At 42.2% G+C, this 26,207-nt stretch overlaps 2 protein-coding genes across 6 annotated transcripts in view; both read left to right on the top strand.

Moving 5' to 3' along the window:
- The first annotated feature begins 3,471 nt into the window (after positions 1-3,471).
- On the top strand, positions 3,472-16,494 carry LOC100696852 (zinc finger protein PLAGL2). The gene is made up of 3 exons (XM_019356272.2): positions 3,472-3,765; positions 11,659-13,350; positions 13,577-16,494. The coding sequence occupies exons 2-3, from the start codon at positions 12,050-12,052 to the stop codon at positions 13,593-13,595; spliced, it is 1,320 nt and encodes a 439-aa protein (XP_019211817.1). The 5' UTR covers positions 3,472-3,765; positions 11,659-12,049; the 3' UTR covers positions 13,596-16,494.
- Positions 16,495-18,109: 1,615 nt separating this feature from the next.
- mfn2 (mitofusin 2) overlaps positions 18,110-26,207 on the top strand; it is a 33,164-nt gene continuing 25,066 nt past the window's right edge. For 4 of the 5 annotated variants that reach the window (XM_003459822.5, XM_005465605.4, XM_019356270.2 and 1 more), the window contains exons 1-2: positions 18,110-18,473; positions 21,932-22,113. In XM_003459822.5, coding sequence (XP_003459870.1) covers positions 21,936-22,113 — 178 coding nt within the window. In that variant the 5' untranslated portion in view covers positions 18,110-18,473; positions 21,932-21,935. The remainder of the gene's footprint in view (positions 18,474-21,931; positions 22,114-26,207) is intronic. The other variant, XM_005465606.4, reaches the window with a different exon arrangement.

The raw sequence follows: 26,207 nt of genomic DNA, 5'->3' as shown, positions 1-26,207 counted from the left end.
AACTTTATTCTTTCATGAGTTATTTACAAGTTTCTGACCACTTATAAAATGTGTTCAATGTGCTGCCCATTGTGTTGGATTGTCAATGCAACCCTCTTCTCCCACTCTTCACACACTGATAGCAACACCGCAGGAGAAATGCCAGCACAGGCATCCAGTATCCGTAGTTTCAGGTGCTGCACATCTCGTATCTTCACACCATAGACAATTGCCTTCAGATGACCCCAAAGATAAAAGTCTAAGGGGGTCAGATCGGGAGACCTTGAGACCATTCAACTGGCCCACGACGACCAATCCACTTTCCAGGAAACTGTTCATCTAGGAATGCTCGGACCTGGCACCCGTAACGTGGTGGTGCACCATCTTGCTGGAAAAACTCAGGGAACGTGCCAGCTTCAGTGCATAAAGAGGGAAACACATCATCATGTAGCAATTTCAAATATCCAGTGGCCTTGAGGTTTCCATTGATGAAGAATGGACCCACTATCGTTATACCCCACGTACCACACCAAACCATCACTTTTGTTGTTCCAACAGTCTTGGAGTGATCCATCCAATGTGGGTTAGTGTCAGACCAATAGCGGTGGTTTTGTTTGTTAACTTCACCATTCACATAAAAGTTTGCCTCAACACTGAACAAAATCTTCTGCGTGAACTGAGGGTCCTGTTCCAATTTTTGTTTTGCCCATTCTGCAAATTCTATGCGCCGATCTGCAGCTACTGCAGCATCCTCGTTGAGATGCTGCAGTAGCTGGAGTTTGTAAGGGTGCCATTTGTGAGTAGCTAATATCTGCCGAAGGGATGTTCGACTAATGCCACTCTCCAGTGACATGCGGCGAGTGCTACGCTGTGGGCTCTTGCTGAATGAAGCTAGGACAGCCACTGATGTTTCTTCATTAGTGACAGTTTTCTTGCGTCCACATTTTGGTAACTCCAACACTGAACCATTTTCACGAAACTTAGCAAGCAGTTTGCTAACTGTAGCATGGGAGATGGGTGGTCTCGTAGGGTGTCTTGCATTGAAATCTGCTGCAATGACCCAGTTAGTGCGTTCACCAGATATCAACACAATTTCGATCTGCTCCTCACGTGTTAACCTCTTCGACATGTCAATGGCTGTGAACAAAGAGAAACTTGTAAATAACTCATGAAAGAATAAAGTTACGTTGAAACCAAGCACACCATTGTTTTTCTTGTGACATTACCAATAAGTTTGATGTGTCACATGGCCCTCTTCCTATTGAAAAAACAAAAGTTGTATCCAAGATGGCCGACTTCTAAATGGCCACCATGGTCAGCACCCATCTTGAGGAGTTTGCCCCCTCACATATACTAATGTGCCACAAACAGGACTTTAATATCACCAACCATTCCCATTTTATTACGGTGTATCCATATAAATGGCCCACCCTGTAGTATAGACTCATCTTTCTGTACTACAAGAACTATGGGGCTACACCACCTTCTATTACCCCCATTTTCAGCATTTTGCCTAATTCTCTCCGAACAATTTGACTCTTATCCTTAGGTAACCTGTATGGCAGTGAACACACTGTCACACCAAACTCTGTTTTAAAATGCTGCTCTATGAGATTTGAACATCCGGGCTTAGAGGAGAACACATCTGCAAACCACTATTGCAATACAGCAACATAACCCAAGTAAACTCGCCGGTCCCAGCTCTCACCCAAGGAACAGGACCAACGATTTTGCATCCACGAATGTTTTTACTGTAGCTCGTCTGATCAACTCCTAGCTTCCCGCTAAGATGTATAATGTATAAAAGGCTCCGCCCACAGGTAAGTTCGGGGATAATCGTGGGTGGATCAATTATTAATGTTAAACCCCAGCTACTGCTCCCTGTGTCTTTGAATGCTAACCAGGTTCCGGTGCAGAATCTCATTGATTTTAAATTAGCTATACAGTTGCACATTCCACTTCTCATGCTCAAACATCGCATACCAGCCAAAGCCCTAAATAATGAAGTGTTTGCTCACATCCCTCATCAAACTGAACCTGTCACACTAGTCACTTCAGGTAATCATAGAGCGTCACTTACCTTTTTCACATTTAATTCACCTGACACCCCACTTATTCTCGGTTTCCCCTGGTTAGGACTCAATAACCCTCATATGGACTGGTCTGGTCAATGAATTGCTAGCTGGAGTCTGTTTTATCATTCAAACTGCCTCATCTCCACTTGCCCACACAGTCCTGTAAACCCTCGTACCATAAACGGCACCGCACCAGATCTTACCTCCATCCCATCAGAACACCACGACTTACAGGAGGTATTCAGCAAACAAAAGGCTCTCTCACTACCACCCAATAGACCATATGACTGCGTGATATATTTCCTCCCTGGATCTCTCCTACCTACCACCCGCCCGTACAACCTGTCTGCGCCTGAATGAGTGGCCATGGAGAAGTATATCCGGGAATCTTCACGGCTGGAATCATCTCCCTGTCCCCTTCTCCGGTAAGGGCCAGTTTCTTTATTGTGGGGAAAAAAGATGGAAATCTTTGGCCATGCATAGATTATTGCAAGTTGAATGACATTACAATCAAAAACAAGCATCCCTTTCCTCTAATAAATTCTGCCTTTGAACCTCTTCAAGGTGCCACAGTGTTTACAAAACTAGACCTCCGCAACACATTCCACCTGGTTTGCATTAGAAAAGGGGATGAATGGACGACCACATTCAACACACCACTTGGACATTTTCAGTACCTAGTAATGCCGTTTGGCCTAACTAATGTCCTGGCAGTTTTCCATGCACTAGTGAATGATGTCCTTAGAAACTTTTTGAACAGGTTTGTCCTTGTATATTTGGATGATATAGTGATCTTTTCCATGTCACTTGAAGAACACCAGCATCCTTCAGCACCTCCTGGATAATAAATTGTATGGCAAGGCCAAAAAATTTGAATTTCACTCCTGCTCTGTTTCTTTCCTTGGCTACATCCTGGCAGGAGGGCAGGTAAAGGAATATCCAGCCAAGGTCCAAATGGTCAAGGAGTGGCCAACACCTGCCTCACAGAAGCATCTCCAACAGTTCCTGGGTTTTACCAACTTTTACACACGGTTCATACGTAACTACAGTCAGGTCGCCTCACCCTTAACATGCCTCACTTCCACCAAAGTTCCATTTACCTGGACACCAGAATCAGAGACAGCTTTCACCAAGTTAAAAAATCTGTTCACTACGGCACCAGTGTTCATCCTGATACTGACAAACCATTTTCTGTGGAGGTAGACGCTTTAGACACTGGTGTAGGGGCAGTCCTTTGCCAATGTTCTGGTCTGCAGAACTGTGCCCCCCGCCCAGCACGTTTGCACTGAGTAGGAGATGCTCTGTATCTCATTGTACAACCGTATAGTGATAATAAAGGCATTCTATGTTATTCTATTCTATCAGTGATGCCTAGTTTAAAAGTAACAAACTCAGGAACACTGCTCAGTGAGTTCTACGTTTAAATTGTCATCCTTTGGTGTATGTGTATACTGGGACAACAATCGTCAAAAGCAGCGCGATTCTGAAACACCGTGTGTGTGTGTGTGTGTGTGTCTGTGTGTGTGTGCACAGCCCGTTTTCTACAGTTCCTCTAAATCCGTGTGACGTCACTCTCCCAGAATGCCTGGCTTCCAGCGCGGCGCCCAGCAGTCAAGGCCCGAAGTCCAACAAACACCTTTAAACTTGTTGCAAAATGTCGATATGGAGTCGGAGCGGAGGCTGGACGGAGAGGTGGAACTAGGCTCAGTCGGTAAGTACCACCCTGCCCTCGTCTGATCGACCGAGCTGGAGTTTAACGCTGCTGGGCAAAATATGTGAGTTAGCTCCTGCGAGACAAACTCCGACGCAACTTAGTGAAGCGTTCATCTTTTGTTGTTTAATCAGCTTTTTGGCTCGGTTAATATCGGGACTTCATCCTTAGCTGCACTGACACCAGTCTGTGAGTGTCCCTGATATAAAGCACGTGTATTATAGACCAATAAACATGGTAATACACAACTACTAGACCTGATTTCTCATCCACCGTCGAATGTTGTAAACGCAGGCAGGCAGGCTAGCGGTCATATTTAGCCCGATGTGGTAATGACCCTGTCCACCCCCCACCCCCTCTTGTCAGTCCACAAAGCAGCGTGGGCTCAGTTTCCCGGCGCCCGTCAACTCATCAATTTGGCTCCTTCACCAGGAAGGTATTTAATAGTTGAGTTCAGGAACTTAAAGTTATTAGGCAGGAATTAATTTGATTGCAGCTCAATACTGAGGACCCACAAGATGGCACTGCGATATCCCGGCGCTTCTCTTCGTGTCAGCTTCATTCAGTGCCCCCGTCCAAGTTTGGAGAGCAGGGACCTCGTGTTCAGCGAGCATCATGTAAAAGCACCAACTTTCTCCCAGTCACAGTGTCAGCTAAACAAGTGAAACTGAGCGAGAGCTATGAAAATAAACATTGGTGGATTCTAACGCTTTAAACATATATTTACCAACAACATTATTGAAAGTGAACAGATACTTTTATGCATAGGAATATAATATTTAGTCTACCATCACGGTTTAAATGCTTTAAATGAAAAAAACGTGACTTATTTTCTGCACAGAGTAAAAGCAGTTGGCCCAGCACCAAAGCCTGCTCGTGAATTTGTATGTGTCAAGTGAACTTAATCATGCACTTGACAGTAAAACTGCATGTACTAACTAGAGAAGTTATATAGCACACTTTGGTTATTACTGTGCTAACGGGCCCAAACATGTAAACGCACACGCAGTGGTCACAGGGTCTCGCCCACTGGTTTTGGCTGACGGAAATGACTGATTTGTCGTACTCATGGTGGTTAATCTTTTAAACTGTGATGAGCTGATCACAGGCTTTGACCAAATAGCCACATTTCCAAACACGCTCACAAATGTGAATGTGAGAATAGCATAAAGAGAATAATCTGTAAGCTTCCTAATAAGTCATAAGTAACTGCCACTTTTACATCAACACATGGTGAGTAGTAGGGCTCCATGATTATGGCCAAAACGATTATCACAATTATTTTTTATCAGTACTTTGATTGCAGTTATTTTTGACAATTACTCATTAAATTTGGTGACAAAATGTTTTTATTTCCATGTCATAAACACTGCATTCACATTTTTCATTTTTGCAGAAATCTTTGCATCAAAATAAAGTCTTTCCTGTTCATTTAAACAAATTGAGTGCATCTCATAGAAGAAAAAAAGTATAAATGAAAAGATTTTACCCAAACTTGAAATGAAATCAGGATGGCGCACCTTTCACTTTCATCTTGTTGCACTGTTTTTCTTGGTCTTCATGCATTCATACTGCACTTTATTGTGTGTTTTCAGGAGGTTGTTTTTGTTGAATTAGTTGTTGTTTTGCAATGCATACAAAAAACTCCATAGCATGCTTTGCATATGATTTGGTCTTGCTTAGTGTCACTTTCCCAGTATGTCCACAGTATGTCTAAACAATAGATCATGATCCACATTGAGGGACAAGCTCTTCAGATTCTGCTGTGCCAGACGTGTGAATTTAGTTGTTTATCTGTCTTTGAACATAGTGTTATTCGTCCAGACTACTCCAGGAATCTTCATGCTGCATGTTGCAGGGGACAGCTCTAATTGGCACAAGCAGGCTTGTCATCAGGGGCTGTCTGAGGGAATGCTTGATTTTCTTCTGCTTTGTGTTCTGTATTTGGAACACTAATTTTTAGTATCGCTCCATTATGTTCATTTAATTGTAGAAAGCCAAAATTGTGATCAAGATTAAAATCCAACTAATTCTGCAGACCTAGTGAATATTAAAAATAAACGACACCCGTCCATTCATGAATTTATTTAGCGAAATGGTCAGTAATCAATATATTTGAGGGCAAAAAAGGATTGGTCAACTTGCTTATATTAGAGTCAAGTGATACTGAATAAGGATAGCAGTCAGCCATGACTGTCATCTTGTTATGGGTTCCTTTAACTAACCCGACACATTGACGGCATGAACAAACACAATTTTGTAAGATCTCATAAAAGAATTGTTGATTATTTTCAAGCTGGAAAAAAAAATCAAGACTTTGAGCTCAAAAATTGACAGATGTTTGACATCCTTGTGCTCTCTGTCTCATGTGACTCTTATATAGTGCTTTTCTTCTCTACCTGAGCACTCAAAGTGCTTTATACAACATGCTTCATACACCCATTTATATAAGCACTTTTTTCTATGCTTAAGTGGTTTCTATCCAACATTTACAGAGATTCACAGAGAGATACATCAGCGGGCTTCTTTTGTCATGAAGGAGCAGTGGATCTACTTCAATCTCTTTATGATATCTGAGGCCAAACCAAGCCACCCTACACAGAAATCTAAGCATTCGAGTAAATGTGAAAGATTTAAAAGGTCAACTTTTCCTTTTTCTTAAAAAAAAAAATCCTCCTGTACAAAATTGTTATTTATCCAATCTAATTTTTCTGTGCCTCACTTTCTCTATGCCTCACCGCCTAATTGGGTCGCTCCATCTCAAATCAACTTGGGCTGTTTGCTCAGCCATCTCCAATTTGCATAAAAATTTTGTGGTACAAAAACTTTAACTTTCCACTCGGGCTGCAATGATTCATCAGCATAATCGATGACATCAATTATAAAAATGTATCGACACAGAATTTTATTGTCGATGACTCATATACTAATACGTATCTGCAATACACTTTAGAAAACTATGGGGGTGTTATTGCCTCTATCATTTGCTACGACTGCGCTCAATACTAACGAAGAAGAACTTAGCGCAAACGGCAAAACAGGAGGACGGAATAAAATGCAAATGGAAATTTTAAAAATTGTGAAAGCATTTCACAGAACACAAATAACGTTAAATGAACATTGTGCAAAGCTCAGATTTCTTTCCACTACTACAGTGCACAAGCATTTAAAATGCCTGGCCGTCTCCCATTTTGACCTCGGGACTTCCAGGCCATACTCAGCACAGATGTTTCTGTATACTATGTCGGCCACTTGATTATAGCGTTCCATGTATGCCCTGCATGCTAGCATCTTGCATCCTGCTGTTAGGAGCTAAACTGTCTGAGGGGCATCTTTACACAACCTGCACCTGACAGATATAGGGTGTAACTAGGGTGGTGTCTAGGGATGGGTATCGTTTAGGTTTTATCCAATACCGGTGCCAAACCGGTAGTTTTGAAACAGTGCCAGTGCTCAAACCGGTGCTTAAAGAATGGAGAACACAAAATTGGTCCAAAAACCTCTCATGTTCAGCTGTTTTTTTTGTAAAAAGATAACAATGTTAGCCTTTTCTGCAGCTATAGGGCATATATGGTATCACTCTTGGCTGGAAGCAGTGCTTAAACAATGGAAAAAACACAAACTTTGTCCAAAAACCTCTCATGTTTAACTGTTTTCTACTTTTTCTTTGGTCATTTTAGCCTTTTTGGCCAGGGTGAAGGGAGTATCTGCCATCAAACAAGAACACAGCCGCATGTAACTACGACGGTGTTTGCTAGTTCACCTTACATGCATTAATGTAATAATGTGGTTAGCGTACTTAACGTTAATTACACACGAACAACATGAAGCTACTCACGCAGAGGAGAACGGCTGCTGCTGCCATCATCATCCGTCATCATTTCTGCTACGCTGACAGGGCTAGGGGCCAGGACTCTACTCTTCGGGTTTTTGGGGGATGTTGCTAACTCCAGGTCCGATAACAGGCACCACACCCTCAGTAGGTGTGCACGGTGTGAGGTCTCGCAGCAAGCTATCAAACACGGCGCATTTCTCGGCTTTAAAAAAAAACCCGCTATGCGTCGCCAGGTCTTTCATCAGGTTTGAGGTGTTACCTCCTTTGACAGTATCACAGTATCAGCTTAAAGCACTTGTTGCAGGCTGCTGAGTTTGCATCTTTTGCTGTGAAGTACAGCCAGACTTTTGATCGCTTCGCCTTGGGCATTTTTAATCTGTAGCTCTGCTCTAAAAGAACGTACGTACCTGGCCCCGCCTACTATCCTCGGAAACGTAAAATGATTGGCTAGAATTGGCTCAGGAAAAAAAAGCACCGAAATAAAGCACCGAAATGTGCGCTGCTTTTCGGTTTGGTTACTACCGTTTATGTCAACCGGTGCCATCATGGCACCGGACACCGGTACCCATCCCTAGTGGTGTCTGAAATGTCACTCAACAGTGAGCTGCTGACTAGGACATAATCCAGATGAGAGTAAGAGTGAAGAAGAAGAACATGTATTCCTTATGGTTGGGGTTGAAGGGAATGCCATGACTCACAAAGTCCGAAATCGCTCATGTACTGTTTAACTATATTTGTGGACTGCCAATTGCGCTGAGCTCCTGCTGTATTGAGCCTGTCCATTTCTTCATTTAGTCCAAAGTTGAGGTCGCCCCCGAGAACAAGTGATATATTGCATTGTTATATTACAAATGTACTGTGAGTATAATAATACTAATGGAAATGAGTAAGGGTAGCATGGTGGCACTTTGGTTTGCACTGTTACACCAAGAGGTGTGAAGCAACAGAGTTCAATTCCACCATCAAGCCAGGGTCTTTCTGTGTGGAGTTTGCATGTTCTCCCCGTGTTTGCATGGGTTCTTTCAGGGCACTCTGGCTTCCTCCCACAGTCCAAAGACATGCAGTTAGTGGGGATAGGTTAATTGCAAACTCTAAATTGCCCATAGGTGTGAGTGTGAGTGTGAGTGGTAGTGTGTCTCTATGTGTTAACTAGGGCTGCCACAATTAGTCGACTAGTCACGATTACGTCGACTATCAAAATCGTCGACGACAAATTTAATAGTCGACGTGTCGTTTAAAGTCGTTTAACAGGGAGCCAATGAAGGGAAGCCAATACAGGAGAAATATGCTCTCTCTTTCTAGTCCCTGTCAGGACTCTTGCTGCAGCATTTTGGATTAACTGAAGTCTTTTCAGGGAGGTTTTAGGACATCCTGATAATAATGAATTACAGTAGTCCAGCCTGGAAGTAATAAATGCACAAACTAGTTTTTCAGCATCACTCTGGGACAGGATTTTTCTAATTTTAGAGATGTTGCACAAATGGAAGAAAGCAGTCTTACATATTTGTTTAATATGTGCATTGAAGGACATGTCCTGGTCAAAAATGACTCCAAGGTTCCTCACAGTGTTACTGGAGGCCTAGGTAATGCCATCCAGAGTAAGAATCTGGTTAGATACCATATTTCTAAGATTTTCAGGGCCGAGTACAATAACCTCAGTTTTATCTGAATTAAGAAGCATATAAGTCACTTAGATTACTTAAAACTGTTATTGTTTGGCTTTTTTCAGTGTTTTATTTGTTCCTCAGTAAATTGGTTTGGCTGAGATTAAAGTTATAGTTTTTACACAGCTGAATAAACGTCAAACAGAAAACTGATTAAACCGAAGTGTGAGATGGTCGAGAATATACTCCAGTGTCCTGTTATATTTTAGATAGCAAGGAGCAGACGGCTGAGTTTATTAAACTCCACTGAGACAATTTGCAAAATTCATTAAAAGTTTAATAAACTATCATCTGCTCTTTATTTTTCGTTAGCACATACCTTAAACACTTCAAGCTGTAAGCTAATGATAGTTATATAAGCGCAGACGCATGCTGATGCAATAAGCTGTACGTTTTACGTCCAATACATGCGTGATCTGATTAGTCGACTAATCGCAAAAATAATCGGTGACTAGTCGACTATCAAAATAATCGTTTGTGGCAGCCCTAGTGTTAACCCTGCGGCAGACTGGCGACCGATGAGCATGTATGCACTTGTCTGTGAGGCTGTAGTGGATGTGCTGATACTGAGTGCGTGCGTGCATGCGTGTGTGATCGTGCCATGTAGATGTGTAAAAATCGAGGGTGGTGTTTGTGACTGTAGAAAAACAGATGATCGGTGCAGTGAAAGAAGGAAGAAAACCATGGAAAAGGGCAAATGGGAGGGATGAAAGAGAAAACTTGAACGAAAACAAGAACATTGTAATGAAATATCCCTAAGATGTCAGTGTAGGTTCTCAGTCATCCAGGTCACGGTGGTCATGGTAGACTACAATGACCTGAATTTGTCTGAAAACCTCACGTGGGCATGCAACTAGGGCTGCAGTGATTAGTCGGGTATTTCGAATAATTTAATTATAAAAAAAATTTCGACACAGATTCTTTGCTTGATACTTTGTGAACTCAGGTTGAGTGAAAGAAAATGTGTTTCTCGTGTCCAAAACACCAGCGCTGTTCCCGTAATCACCATTAAAACCTTTACTGGGAAAAACTAGCCAAGTCCTTCATCAAAGCACCTGGTCAACAAACTCTGACATGAAGACAAGCAAACTTTGTAGCTGTTCCATACACCGCTCTTTGTTTTACACAGAGAAATGTCTGCAGTAAGCCTCCAGAAGATGCATTAAGATATGCAGATAAACTCTTAACCTAGTCTGATACATGTTTGCTGAAGGCTGATGTCAGCCATCCTATTGTGGAAGCAAACTGGGGCAAAAAAGGGGGCACGGTGTGTAATTTATTTCAAGGTTTTCATGTTTTGTTTTGTTTTTTCAGATTGAAAGTGAAATAATATAAAATACTGTCTCAGTTAAATTGTGTTCATATACACACTGACCTGAAGGATTTTAGGTTGGACAGTAAATATTAATGTCTACACTATCATAACGTCTTGTTTTCAACAGCACAGAAACATTGCATAAAAGCACAGGGCAAACGTCAGAATGCTGATATACTTGCTTCTCTTAATTGGAGCCAGCACATTCTCCTTTAAAGGCTTACAGACACAAACTCACTGGTTCACTTGTACACTTAAACACACAGAAATAGACAAAACTCATAAAGCCTTCCAAAAAGACAGAGTAAAGATGCATTTTGTTTAAATTGCATATTGATTTAAGTTGCTTTAACCTTGACTTGTGTGTTCTCCCAAGTAGTAATAAATATATTTTAAAAAAGGCTTTTATGAAACCCCTGAATAAAAAAATCCTTTTTGAAAATTTACAATTCAGTATTGAATATTACCTAAAATAATCCATATACATGTGTCTTTGAATGGCAAAGATGCAGAAATGTCTGCATGGCTAGATGCAGCAGGCCTTGTTCATCCTGACTTGAGCCTCTTTGGTGGGTGTCTCCCTCTGCTCGCTCACTGCTTTTGTGTCTAGTCTATGTGCTATCACTATGTGTTCTCTAATAAAGGTGAACGCTCTGTCCTTCTACTGGCAGCTCATGTCTACACTGTTTCTCCTTTGGGACAAATAACTTACCTGTTTTTGTGTTCTGAAACTATTACAATTCTGGCAAACAAAGAGCAAGACAAGAGACAAATGCCAATGTCATGTATATGATTACCACACTGCATACATGAGTAGGCATGTATCAGCTAAACAGAAAACAGTTTTAATTGGTTTGATAACTTTGTGCATGCGTGTGTGCAAACGAGAACAGTAATCTAATAACTTAACCGTTGTAGCTTTAAGTGTTTGAGCTCAGAGAGAACCATCTTTTGCTGATATAGTGATACTATTACTATTGTTGTTGTAGTTGTCATGTGACGTCTGCAGTACGCCATCTAAGCCCAGAGGTTTCATGTGCACACACTGACGCATTTTCCTGCGCTTTTCTGTTTTGTAGGTCTGTGAAGATGCCGGGCTTCCTGTCATTCAGCTGCTGAATGCTAAATTAGACTGCAGGCCAACACAAGAACACTTCTCAGGAAACACACAGACCCAGTCTGAGCTTCCAAAGCTCCTCATCACAACAGCCCTTTTGGGGTTGCTATGGCAGCTGCTGTCACAGAAACCAAGTGCTGGACACAGGCTTGCCCCAGTAAGGCAGGAGAGACCTCTAGTCATTGCTGCAAGAGACCGTCAGACAGCACTTAGCATTTATTGTGTACTTTAACAAACAATCTGAACTCCGTGGGCTGATGGTACCATCTCCTCATGAGTTTTGTGTTTATCAGTGCAGGCTCGTGGCCAGAGTCCCTGAGCAGCACAGCCGAAACCCACCATTGTATTAGACCATGTTCCACCAGCAAGACCATCTAAAGAGCCAGCCACAGGAGAGCCATCCTGCCACTCGGCAGCTTTTTCACTGCCAGGACTGTGGGAAGCAGTACAACACCCAGCTAGGTTACAGACGCCACCTTGTGGCAGCCCACAGTGTTGCAGCAGCCCTGCCCTGCTCAGATGTTGCTCCCTCCTTGCTGGAGCACCTGGGTGGCCATATTGACAGGCCTCCACCGTCAGAGGGAAGCATTAATGTTGCGTTGCCAGTAAGAGAGAGGAAGTACTCCTGTGAGAGATGCGACCGACGTTTTTACACACGTAAGGATGTGCGCCGTCACGCGGTGGTGCACACAGGACGCCGTGACTTCCTGTGTCCACGCTGTGCCCAACGGTTCGGCCGCAGAGACCACCTGACTCGCCATTTGAAGAAGAGCCATACCCAGGAGACAGGGTTGATGCCACCCTGCAGTTCCAGCACTCCTGGGGCTACACCGAGCCCCTCCACTATGTGCCCAGTAAAAGAAGAGCCCAGCCCAGTCACCCCAGAGATGACCTCTGTCTCCAAGGAGCCCATGGAGAGTTTTTCCAGGGAAATGTACTCCTCGTACCACATGGCCAGTCCTGTCCCTGGCATGGGCCAGCCTCATGGCCTTATTCAGGGCTCCTTGTCCTCGAGCATGGGTATGGCTCGCCACATGCCCTCTCAATCTTCCCAACCCCACCATCATCACCTGGCACCATCGGCAGCTTCGCAGCAGCAGCATTACAGCAACATGCCCCGGTACCAGCACGGCTCTACCTCATATCCTCATGCTGACGTGGACAGCTTCCTGCTGGACCTGCAGAGTGCCCCCCCACCTCACCTGAGTGCAGTAAACTCCTCTACCTCTACTTCTGCTTCCCCTCAGAGGGACATTCTGGCTGAAGGGGTGAGTGCTGGTAGTGACCCACACTTGATATCCAGGAGCCCTGCTGTGCCCTCAGCTGAGCTATCCTGCACCACCAACATGGACCTGGGACCACTGCTGAGCTTCTTACCTTTCAGCCTGCCACCTTACAGCCCTCACATGGGGATGGGAAGCTTAGTGATGAGCTATCCACCTGCCACCACCACCACCACCACCGCGTGCTCTCCATCCTCTTCCACCGGGCTGTCCTCCCAGGCTCCAGGGCCCTTTACCTTCTTCCAGTCTCCGCAGGCTAATGCACCACAGGGCCCTGGGCCCCACAACCACACCCAACTACCTCAGGCATACAGCAGTCCTGCTATGAGCACATCCACTTCCCTACCTCACTACTACCAGGCCTTTCAGCAGTAAGCAGCTGTCCCCCCCGCAACGCTCGATGTCTTTGTTCATGAAAATAGTCAAATTAAGGAACGGCGTCTTTACTGTAAAACAGATGTCTTGTTTTAGTTATTGTTGAATGCAACAAATCACCTCAGCAGTATTACCTCATTATTTAAAGTAAGCTTGAATGTTTAAGAAGGTGTAGATGTTTTAACTGCAACCAAAATATACTTCTACTTCTTCTCCATCTAGAAACAGTAGATGCACTTAATACAGGTGCTGCTCACTGCTCTCACTGAGCCTGTCATCTGTGAGGAAAGGACACCTTCCTTACTCAGGCAGATGTGGAAACATTGGCGCATTACAGGGAGCAAGCACTACCGAAAAGACTAAACCTCAGAGCACCTGCTCGTTTGACATTTGGATCAGCTTCCTGTCAATGGCGTGCATTGTCCGCACGATGTATCCACGTGTTATTGTCTTTTAGAATGAAGCGTTGTTTGTCCCCTTCAAGTTTCTGCAACCCTGTACAAATGTCTGTCAGATCAAACATCTCATCCATCTTACTGGAAATGAAGCACAAATGAAATAGAATGAGCTTTGTGACCATTAACACACAGTCCCTTTTTAGAAGCTTAGGGACATTTAGTCATAAACACTACACACATATGGTTTTATCTTTTATTTTTTATTTTCACTGAAGTCATGTCAAAACACATGGGGGGCTGCTCTGCTGTTACTGATGGGGAAACAGGTTTCGAAGTGTTCTGACTCAGAACCAGAATATTTGACACAATAGGAACTGGTGAGACAAAGTTTCCTTAGAGGAAAATGAACTCGTGCAGTATTAACTGTTTTGTTCCAAATATTTCTGTTTTTGAGTTGCAGCATGGATTACCTGTAAAGAGCAACTGGGTGAATCACAGTTTGCTCTCCAGCTATTTAGTTTCTTAAACTGTCTCAGAGTCCAGGTGGCTGGAGCGTGTCCCGAAGGGGCTGAAAAGTGGGCTCCACCCTGGACAGACTACCAGGGAGAAACAAAATATGGACATTTAGGAGGCTGAAATACATTACTGAGGTGTCATTTAACGGCCAGTATGAACAGGATGCAGTATTACAGAGAAAAATCTGTTACTTTCATATTTATAGGGAATATTTAAACAAACTACTGGATCCCATGTTTTCTAGGTTTGGGTGTTTTTTTTTTTTTAAGTCAGTTTAATATTATTTGTCTCATTGGCTGCTGCTGCAATGACCACAGCATGACGAGAAACCTTTTAAATGTACATGTGTGAATCAAGGGATTGCTTGAAAATGGAAATGGGAAGTATTGGTTGGACGGTGGCCGCCCTGGCTACGTGACCTGACGTGGGGCAGCTGGGAACTGATTTAAGCAGAAGGAAGCTTCACATTCCACCCTGTTACCTGTGTTTTCTTTTTTCCGAACTGGACCACTGGATGTGAGTACCTTTGGAACCGAGCACGAACATCCATGTGGAGCATTTCTACCCATTTCACCGTTGCTATTAACACCATTCTTCAGTGGCTGTGGTGCTGGACTCTGTGAATGTGTTTCTGATAAAATTAGCACTATAACCACCCTCATCCCTCTTGTCCTGGTCTCACCTTTGCTGCTGATACACAGGGAAGCAGCTAAAGAGTGGATGGTGTCAGAGCAAAACAAGAAGCCTCCAGTAACAGACCCGGTTACCTGACACTCACCCAATGTGTCAGGGCTGGTGGAATGATTTAAGTCTTCAGCTGGTGTGAAGTGACTGATGTGATCTTTAGAGAGGGAGTCATTTAGATGACTCTTTCCTCAACATTCATAAACCCTTCTAATTAGCATTGTGCCAGGCTTCACATTGTCTTAAAATGCTACTCTTGTGCCTCTCTAAGAGTGTCTAATCTCGTGACTGGGTTTAAGCACTTAGGACATTTCTCAAAAATTTTGAATTTGATGTGTGCCTCAGACCTGGAACTGTGGCTTTCTGCTTTATTTCTGTTTGCTTTTAGTTGTTTGGACTCTTTTGGTGCCATTATATTGAAACTATAAAGGTAGACTTGTTCTTTATGTAGTTGCAGACATAATTCAAACCTTCTACCTCTACATTGTCACATAACTTTGTGAAGCAATCATTAGAAATAGTTTTAACACAAAGCAGTTTTTAGCACTGAAGAAGGGGAATTGTTCAGAAGTCATTCTAACGGCCTGCATACACGTAGGCTCAAGTGCTATATTGGAGAGTCAGCATTCATTTCTGTACTTGCCTTTAATGATATTTCTACTTATTTACTACCTCAGATGAGATGGGAGACTGTCCATCTAACTGCAGAGAAACTTGTCTGTGTAGTTTTATTTTTGTCACAAGCACATGTACTTTGTAGCTTTGTAGTTTTTACTGAAGCTAGCTGCTGCAGCTGATGCTACAGCCTGTGCGTTCACTGCCCGTGCCTCGGCCTCTTTAACACTTGTTTCGGTTAGGGATCAGGCCTCCGTCTAAAGGAATTTCACAGCTCTTTACTGGAATGTTGAGATGAAGTTGAAGGGGGCGCTGACATGGAATATTCCAAATAAATGTTCCTACAGTGAGCGTAGCAGATTAATCAAAAATGTAATAAGTCCCCAGAAAACAAAACAAAATCAACAGTCGTGTGAAACTCTACATACGATACATGTGAAGTTCAATAAGCTGGACAGCCACAGAGAGACTGTCCCAAATTTGGTAAAATTGTTTGAGAATGTATGTTTGAAAAGTTTGCCAGCAAACACCGATGGTCTTCATGTAAGCTGTGACTACAGCTAGACGCACTGCTCGCTGCTCTGTCGGCCTGTGACGCCTATCCCAGCTACCGTAGACCGTGAGGCGGGGTACACCCTGGAAAGGTAGCTTAAGTAACTATGGCAAATGTGATCAAATGCACTCCAGACTGATAATGGAGAAGCGCAGAAACAAGGTTTCCCCTCACTAATGACTGTGGTGCCTGCATTTAGCCTGGCTTTGAGAACCAGTCCAGTACAGGTTTAGCCACCTTAAACTTAGTTACTTTTTGCTTTAGGGATTTCTATTCTAAGTTTAATAGATTAGGAGACTGTGACAAGAAAAGGAGTTGTCATTTTCTAATTATCTGAACATAAAGTCATACAAAATAAAATCTTTAGATTTACACTATCTGTGTCTCTGTGCATTTTTATGGAAATCAAATTGCAAAGTTGAACTGTGTATTTAACCAGACTTGGAGTACCTTCATGTAAGCTGTATTTGTATACAGAAACAAGGTGGATGGGACAGTAACAGTGCTGGTCTTCTGCATGCTGACCCTACCTATAGATTATTTTTAAATCAGATTTAGTTTACTTTTTATTAGCGAGTGAATTACACTTAAATACAAGCATAAGAAGGCAGAATCTGTGGCCATAAAGCTGTCCAACAACAGAAGCTTTTCAGATATTTCTGTTAATCCCATCAAAATGTCATTTTAAAATATGACTATTGTCAATACATTAAATATTAATATAGAGTCACACCAACTACCAAGTATACACTACAAGTTTGAGCCAGTATGCTTTGCATTCTGGGATGCAGCAAGGTAATATAGATGTGCAAAGGTCTGTATGGGGTAACTAGCTGTGAAATGATCATATAGTCTCTGTGTTCTCCAATAGTCCAGAACACAGCACCTTCTTCCTGTACGTACCTTTGTTGCTCCCGATAAAGCACACTAACAATTCTCAGATGGTTTGTAATGATGCATTTTTGGTTTGCCCACGAGAGCTCATAGTTAAAGACCTCATAGTACCATATCAGCCCAATAGAGCACTGGTTTACTTGTGGTTCCAGAGTATTTAAAAGTATAATGGAAGGCAGAGCCTTCAGCTTTGCCCCTCTTCTGTGGAACCAGCTCCAAATTATGATTCTGCTGGTTCTGCTTGAGCTTTCTTCCTGTTATAAGGGAGTTTCTCCTGTGTGATGCTACATAAAATGTGTTTCTTTTATTTATTTATTTTTAGCAGTGTATAAAGAAATGAGGTAGCTCTAGACTTTTGCACTATACTGTACATATTTTAAATTTTCTATATGAGTGTATGTAACTTTTGTAAAAAACAATCAAGAGCCTCTTTGCTTTATCTGAGGACGGCGTTCAGGGCTTCTAACATTTCACAAAACAAAGGTTGCTCTACATTGTTCTTATAGTGCTGAGATTTTTCCATTACTTAGGGCAGGCCTATGTTGGAGTTCTAAAGAAGATTTCCATGAAGGATCTGCTGGTACTTCATGATCATACATCCTGTCAGATCTCCATGGTGATGATTCTGACACGTCTATCTCAGTGAACAACACATCTGGCATTTGTTGTAGGTGAATGTAGCTGTTCGCAGTAATGTGGAAATGGGTCTTGTTGATTGTTAAATTAAAGCACAACATTTGCAAGCTGGTTTGTTAAATACTGATAAAATACACTGTGTGTGAAGCTGTTGTAAAACCGGTCTAATGCTAAAAATGCCAAAATACAAGCTATTTTCAGATCATTCTGATAATGACAGTAACTATGGGTTTCTCTAGACTGTCTCTGGTTGATGTTATTTCTTTGTTTAAAATATGGGACTCATTCAAACTTACAGACTTTATGAAAAGAGCATAAAATACTGTAAGCACAAGTATTTTTGTTCATGGGTAGCGGCTCACATAGCAGTAAGCATCAGCTAAAAGCCACGCCCCTGCTACTTCCATACCTTGCCACCAGAGGCACAACAGCTATTCTCCAATCCAGCAGGTGGCGGTATTCCACCTTAGAGCTGTTTGCCATTGACACTAAAGAGGAGAGCGGGTCGCGCAGATAGTAAACGGAGTAGTCGACACAATGCTGAAACGAAGTGTGCGCTGAGAAAATATATAAAGAACAACCTTTAAAGTATACTGTTTGACGTCTTTGGGGTTTACTAGAAACCAACGCGGTCAAAGTCAAACTCGGTACTTTAAGGTCCTTGGAACACGCAGAGACGCCCGCTGCAGCAGCAGCTAACTTGAGTTATCAGTATAAGGTACAGGTGTGTGGGCTCGTGGGTAGCTCGGTGACTTGTAGAGCATTCAGAAGCCTCGGGGGCACAATGCAAGAGGACTGTTTGTGAAGAACGACTCCATCCACGGTAAGGCACACCCACGGCTCTGACTTAGCAAGCTGTTAGTGAAGCTAGCCTTAGCTCCTGATCGAAGTTGGTTGACAGGTCAACTAGTTCGTAATTTATCCTTGAGCTGCTACTCCAAACTGTTACCAGGACTCTGTGTCATGGTCAAGAACAAAGATGGAGGGACATCTGAGAAACAGAAGCTTAAGCAGAGCTTGTCCAGCCGGAGTACTTGATGACATGTAGATTAGCTTGCACAAAGATGATGAAAGCCTCAGTGTTAAAAGAGCTTGGCGCAACGTGCCGAGTATTTTTCTTTTATTTGTGTTTATATTAAAAGCAGCATTAAGAGATTGATGGCACTGCTGCAATATTATCTTCAGCACTGTGTGAAAGGTCGCAGGGGCGGTGACAGAGCGGAACCAGCATGTTTAGCTGGTTTTGACTCTGCGTGGATGAGTTGAAGATCGACTCGTGATATTCTTTTCAAATGTAATGAAGCTTTCATAGATCTGCAGTGCCATCTTTGTCAGTATTCTCATAAACCTGCACTCATGTAGCGGAGGTGCTACATGAGTGCTAAAAATGATCAGTGTAGTTTTCCAAAGCTGTGCGGGAAGTCGTCATCAGTCGTTTTAGCCCGTTGCTCTCTGTGTACTCTTTCCACACTGGCAGAAACGACTTGACATCAGGCTCATGTTTTCCTAATAGCAGGTATCAGCAATAAGAAGCAGTTATTACCCAGATATTACACGGAGCCTGATTCATTTAAAAGAAACTTGCTTAGTGTTGATTTACCAGCACTTTGTGGTTCGAGGCTTATACTTTATATGTCACATGTTTGGGAAGTTATTTTGTTACAGGTTGTAGTATTATAGTATTATACCCTGTATCAAGTTCTCAAAAGAGAAGAGTATTCAGATATGAATACTAAATTTTATATTGAATTTAGATACTGATTTGCAACAGTATCCACAAACTGTGCCATCTTTGCCTCCTCCAGCTGACACAAACCCGCTGCTCCTCCTCACTAGTGGCTGCAGTAGTTAACCTTCATCACACTAAACCAATACTTCAGGTTGATGTTCAGAAGTCAGTATTAAACAGTTATCATAACTGTTAACCTGGCTTACTGCACCCATTAACATTAACCCTTTTACTATTAGTATTTTACCTTAAGGCCACTGAGCAATTCATGTAACAACTATTCAATTCAATTCAATTCAGTTTTATTTATATAGCGCCAAATCACAACAAAAGTTGCCTCAAGGCGCTTCATAGGTACAGAGAAAAACCCAACAATCATATGACCCAGTCTGAGCAAGCACTTTGGCGACAGTGGGAAGGAAAAACTCCCTTTTAACAGGAAGAAACCTCCGGCAGAATCAGGCTCAGGGAGGGGTGGGGCCATCTGCTGCGACCGGTTGGGGTGAGAGAAGGAAAACAGGATAAAGACATGCTGTGGAAGAGAGACAGAGATTAATAACAGATATGATTCAATGCAGAGAGGTCTATTAACACATACTGAGTGAGAAAGGTGACTGGAAAGGAAAAACTCAATGCATCATGGGACTAGTGGACTGTAGTTAGATAAAGGATGAATAATTGGTGCTGGCTGAATCGGCTGTAGATGGAATATTGAGCCGTGACAGAATGGATTAGGTATACGTGGAGTCCCAGGTGGGTTGCTGGCTGTCCAGAGCAACTGGGGAAGTGTAACTGAACTGAGCAGGGAGTCCAGAGTGTAGAGAACTAGTGGGAGCGATAAAGAGTGAAATCAGTGCAGAGCAGAAGAATTAGATGAGCTGAGGGGGAATGAGCTGTAGACTGAGGAGGGTCAGCATGGATGGTGGATGAGAGAGAAGCTGCAGGGGACAAGATGAAAATCTTTAAGTTTTCTACTTTTACAATATTGTTTTCAAATTTGTTTCTGATTTAGATATAGCAGTTGTGAGGTCAGTGACTGCTACAGTCTTTCACAGTGAGCACTCTTTTTAAAAAAAACAAAAAAACAAAAACTTTTTTATTTTAACTTATTATTATTTGTACTACACTTCATCCAAAGTTCATTTGTAACTTTTCTATAATACATTTTTAGATGTTAGATATTTTGTTGTTTGTTTATTTTATTTTTTTGTTCACTTGTTTATTTAGGTTCTTTAAGTTCTAAAATCACAGAGCCAGCCTTCCTAGTAAGTTTATTCAGTGTGTTACTTTTACCAGCTCTGATGCTGCTGCCCCAGCAGACCACAGCAAAGAAAAAGTACAGTAAGCTTACCACAACTGACTGACAGATAATCTCCATCATATTGCTGCCCATGTTGAAGGATATCAGCTTCCTTAGCAAATAGAGCCTTCTCATTCCGTTCTTGTTTTCATGCTTTGTGCTGGTCATGCACTTCACCCTGTAGTGGATGTGGACGCCCAAGTACTTGTAGTCCTTGTCCCAGGATAGACACGGACTGTGTAGCCGTCCTCTTCCTTCTGAGGATGACCATTTAATTTGGTCTTTTTCACATTTAGGAGCCATTAGTCTGAGAGAGGGAAACAAGGCTGTGCTTAAAAACACACAGAGAGCAGATTTAAATTGGCCAATGATAATATTTAAATGAATCAGCTAATCAGCTGTCAGAACATCAGCCACGTTACCATAATGACAACATTATTTGGCTTGGCGCTTAAAGGCTTATAAGACCCAGACTGTAAATGGTATCTGCTTGATTTAGAGATCAAGAAAAGAAGCTGCTCTACATGTGTGTTCTGTGCTGTGAAAATGTATTCAAAGAGAGAGAGGGTGAGTGAAAAACAGCTGCTTTCTGCTTTTCTTAAATCAATCTAAATATAATAGAACTGCATCAATCACTGAAATGGCACTCCTTTTATTTAAATGCCTCCAGATCAAAAAGTATACATCTGTTGGCTTTGAAGAGCACCTTGTGGGAAAGGGGACACAATTTCCTACAATTTGAGGGTCAAATGATGGCTCTAGATTGAAAATTGCGGATTCCCCTGCAGGTTGAAGAGAAAAATGTAAATAGATTTTTTTTTCTGCCCAGCTTGTTGCCTAAATCAGTCCATTGCTGTCAGGTTGATTTGGTGTGGAATGACCTCTCTATGTCAAATGTTTGGGAGGAAAGATGCCTAGAGTAAGAAGATTGACAGATTTTATTAACAATAAGCCATGCCTCAACAGTTGTTTTGGTTTCTTTATTAGAAAAATGGTGTGAGAGAGTGTGATAATGATAATTGTAAAGAAAACAGTTTTTGTTTACAGCAAATAATAGGCTGTCACCAATGAAATGGTCTTTTAAGGCCACCCCTGGCTAGCATGCAGTGCACTATTAGACGAGTGATGGCCGAATTCCTATTTCAGACAGCTTGTCAGTCCAGTTTGCAGTAACAAAGTAAATGTGTTTGCACTGAATAATGTGTCGCTTTTGCCAAACATACTGGGTGTGTGTGATGTTTTATCTCTCTAGTACCATGTCTCTGGTATTTCCACGACTCAGCACCAAAACATTTCATAGCAAGAAGGAAAAGAGAATCATGGCGGAAGTGAACGCATCACCGCTTAAACATTTTGTCACAGCAAAGAAGAAGATCAATGGGATCTTTGAGCAGCTGGGGGCTTACATCAAGGAGAGTGCTTCCTTCCTGGAAGGTACTACAACGCCGAACACACACTTACCCCTTTATTACACCTAAAAGTCACAAATGTAAAGAGTCTTGCTTGAATTGATATTTTTCTGTACTCTGTCCAAACCACTTGGCCATGCCTATCAGTGTTGCAATGCTTTCCCAACTTGTATCTTTGATCCTGCTACCTTGCGCTAGCCAGTCCCAGGTAACCTTTGTGCTGTCAGCTGGGATAGACTGGGATAGACTTATTTTATTTCCCTGCAGTACAGATAGCATGACAGCAGCCTGCATGCTTTTTGTCATAGAGACGCTTTAAACCTGCTGTGGGCATGTAGTACAGTCAGAACATTACTTGGAGACACAAAAAGACAACATGGAGCCTTGCATTCATTAAGGTCAGCCACAGAAGTAGCACATTCTTCAGTTTTCAAATGCATTTGGATGGATGGATTGATCGATCAACTGTGTCATGTTTATGACATAAGCGTCAGACCCCAAAATCCTGGGGTGAGGGGGGGACTAGACTAAGTAAGGCTTTCATATCATTTTTTAGATTGAAAGTGAAATCATATCAGATACTGTATTAATTAAATTGCATTAATATTTAAAAATATAAATATAAAAGCTTTTTTCACAAGCCAATAAAAATGTACATGGGCCAGTAAAACTCTGAGGGTTGTTAGGAAAGACACCAAATTATTATTAATATTAATTAACATCTACACCAGGGGTGTCCAACTCCAGGCCTCAAGGGCCAGTGTCCTACAGGTTTTAGATCTCACCCTGGGTCAACACACTTAAAACAAATGATTAGTCCATTACCAGGCCCCTGGAGAACTTCAAGACATGTTGAGGAGGTAATTTAGCCATTTAAATCAGCTGTGTTGATCAAGGACACATCTAAAACCTGCAGGACACCGGCCCTTGAGACCGGGAGTTGGACACCCATGATCTACACCGTCATGACATCTGTTTTCAGTAGCACTAAAACTTGCCTCCTTTTAATGTCAGAAAGCCTTCGGGGATTAAGATGTTTTCTTTAAAAAATGTAATGTCAATATGACATGTACATACAATCCAAGGTGGGTTTTTTTTTTTTTTTTAAACAGATGTTGTATGCAGTTAAACTTTACAACATTGCATTTTTTAAAATGGAAACCAATAAGCAGTTTATTCTGTAAGAGCTGTGTTTTTTCCTCATTGCTCATTAATTAAAAAAAAAAAAAGTGTCTTATCCGATTACTTGATTAACCGATGAATTACTAAAATAATTGATAGTTGCAAGCCTAGTCTGTTTCACACTGAATTATTTGAGTGTGCTACATCCTGTAGACCAGGGGTCGGCAACCCTGGGCAGGGTTAACTGATGGGACGACCATAGCTGGACTGGTTGTCCATAGCTGGACTGGCATACCGGGTGCCCGATGGTGATTTTTCGTTTTTATGGGCCGATTATGTATTTATTTATTTGTAACGGTATAAACAATGATAGGTGGTGGATTGGCCAGATGCTGGTCGATGTGTAAAAATAACTCAGTTGTTTGGTGGTGGCTATGGTGGAGCTGCCACAGAGGCCAGCAGGTGGATGAGGGAAAGGGGAGGAGCAGAGACCCGAGGCAGCCGCCGGTCCGAGTGTCAGGTGAACTGAACTTCAGGTATGTCTTGATGCATTCTCAATCATCCAGGAAAGTAAATCTCCAAAAGTTGAATCTGTTCATCTGGACGTAGCGTTTTGTGGGAGAAACATTTTGTCACTCATCCAAGTGACTTCTTCAGTCTCAGCTGACTGCAGGTTTCCCCAATCTTATAAACAGTACATTTGCATCTTACAATGCTGTGATTGCAGCCATTCCCCAAATCTCTGTGACTGGTACTCATGGCCATTGATCAGTGGTGTTTGATCAGTGGGTTTTGGTCAGTGATTGTTGATCAAAGACCACTGATCAATGGCCATGAGTACCATTCAACGTTTCTCCCACAAAACGCTACGTCAAGATGAAGAGATTCAACTTTTGGAGATGAACTTCAGGTAAGAAGTTATGACCTGCAGTCTATCTGGGTCAGATATAAACCAAGTTTAGGTGGAGTTTATTTTCGTTGTGCTGACTTTTTACCATCAGTTACAATAACTCGTACTGCGTACTAGCTAGCATGACGGAGTTACTATACAGCTGGGCGGGTGCTATGATGTTACTGATAGTGAACTTTATTTTATTCATAAGGTTAGTTAGTAAAGTTGCCAACCGTCCCGTAAAAAAATCATCCCGTATTCAGAGAAAATATTACGCGTTTCGTATTGAGCTGAAAAGGAACACAGTTTGTCCCGGACTTCAGCTAGAATGGAAAAAGACACAAAGCTGGAGTTATTCTGCGTCTTTACGCTGCACAGCTGTTTCTTCTTCTCGCATTCTCTCCCCCTCCCTCTCCTGTTGCTACTTCAATCATGAAACTGATCAATGATCAGCTGATCAGCTTTTCTCTCTTGTTTGTTTATCGCCCACTTTGCGCCAGAAAGAGGAAACCAGCGGATGTCGCGCTAAACAACAGCAGCACGTTTAAGCTTGATCAGCTGTTGTTAGAATTTATTTAATATTAATTTCTAGTATCAGCTGATGTTTGCTGGAGCCACAGCTGTAAAAACTGCTGGTCATGATGTCGGTTTGGATATGTGGTGAGAGGGAAACATGAAGATGAAACCAGGAGATGTCCTTACTGAATCATCAGAGCTGAACAGGTGATGGAGAAACAGGTTTACCTTTTAGGTGACATGGATGAGTTGAAGGGAAGTTATGAACTGTTTCTGAGAGACAAATAACACCAGGATCCTTTTTTTATGTAGCTGTCAGCTGGTAACTGTGCAGGGGCGGGTCTAGCAAAGTTTTGCCAGGGGGCCAGGTAGGGCATTAACAGGGAGAGGGGGGCACAAAGAAATACTTTCTTATTCTCATTTAAAATGTCTAGCTTTTAATAAATAATTATCTGAATCTTACAACCAAAGTTTTTATCTGATGTAAAATGTATAGAAATCATACATATACCAACAAGACAGTGTACATCACTGTCACCGGTCTCTAGTCAAAACGCCCGGGCCAATTTTTCATCCCAGTCCAGCCCTGGGCACGACACACAGTGAATTAATCTGAGAAGGTGCATTAAGAAAATAAATGGCCGGGCCAGCAGTGCACATCGCAAATTAGCTTGCATAGACACATTAGTTGCCGCTTCTTAATGACGGTATCTTAGCTAACAACCCCAACTACCAGATTCAACTTTTAATTGGCTAAAAATAACTTAGCCTACCGGTGAGAGGGACGTTGCTAGCTGGCAGTTTTTTCAAGCGATGTTGAAATTTCCACATTCCAACACTTCAAATGCTTCAGGAGCTGCCCGCTCAGGGCGGAATTAGCACCGCGGAAGTACACGGATACATCCGTAGACAGAATTCGCAATGCGTTTTAGGGACTTTCAGGTGTATGGACCAATGTTTTCTTTTCTGATCAAACCAGAAAGCTTTAATGAGCAGCTGGGTTTGTCTCGCATTAACTGGTTGAGTTAATGCCAGTTAATGCGACATCGAAATGCAGCTGATTGAACTGAAAAGCTTGACTCTGTGGGGGTCAAAGTTTGCAGAACTACGAACGCAGATGGAATCCACAGCTGTGCATGTTTATGGAGCTTGCATTGTCACCTGCTGGACATCACTACCTGACAAGTTTAACTGTCTTCAGAACATTGCAGAGGCCTTATTGACAGTTTTTGGCTCTACATATCTGTGTGAGCAGATTTTCTCTCACATGAGTGTCCTCAGGTAGCCGTCTGAATGCTGGACACTCGGAGACCTGTGTCTCTGAGTGGGAGACCAGAGATCACATTAACATGTGTGTCCCTGTATTAACAAACATGCCATATTGGCCCAGTTTATTTTTCTTATCATTGTTGTGAGGAGACCATAAATAGCATTTGCATTTTCTGTTGTACAGTTCATTTGCTGTTATGGAGTTCTTGTTATGGATAAAAAGTCTTTTTTTGTTTTAAAATAGCTGATAACTTTTCACTGATAGCTGCCAACATCTGCGAACAAATATAATTCTATAAAGTTGTTCTATATAGTGTGTA

The sequence above is a fragment of the Oreochromis niloticus genome, linkage group LG20 (assembly GCF_001858045.2).
Source record: "Oreochromis niloticus isolate F11D_XX linkage group LG20, O_niloticus_UMD_NMBU, whole genome shotgun sequence".
NCBI lineage: Eukaryota > Metazoa > Chordata > Actinopteri > Cichliformes > Cichlidae > Oreochromis > Oreochromis niloticus.
Note: the sequence above shows the minus strand (reverse complement) of the source record. Positions and strands in the feature narration are given on the sequence as shown.

Excerpts from the sequence above, each read along its gene's own strand:
- LOC100696852 (XM_019356272.2), top strand. The coding sequence starts at position 12,050 with ATGTTCCACCAGCAAGACCATCTAAAGAGCCAGCCACAGGAGAGCCAT.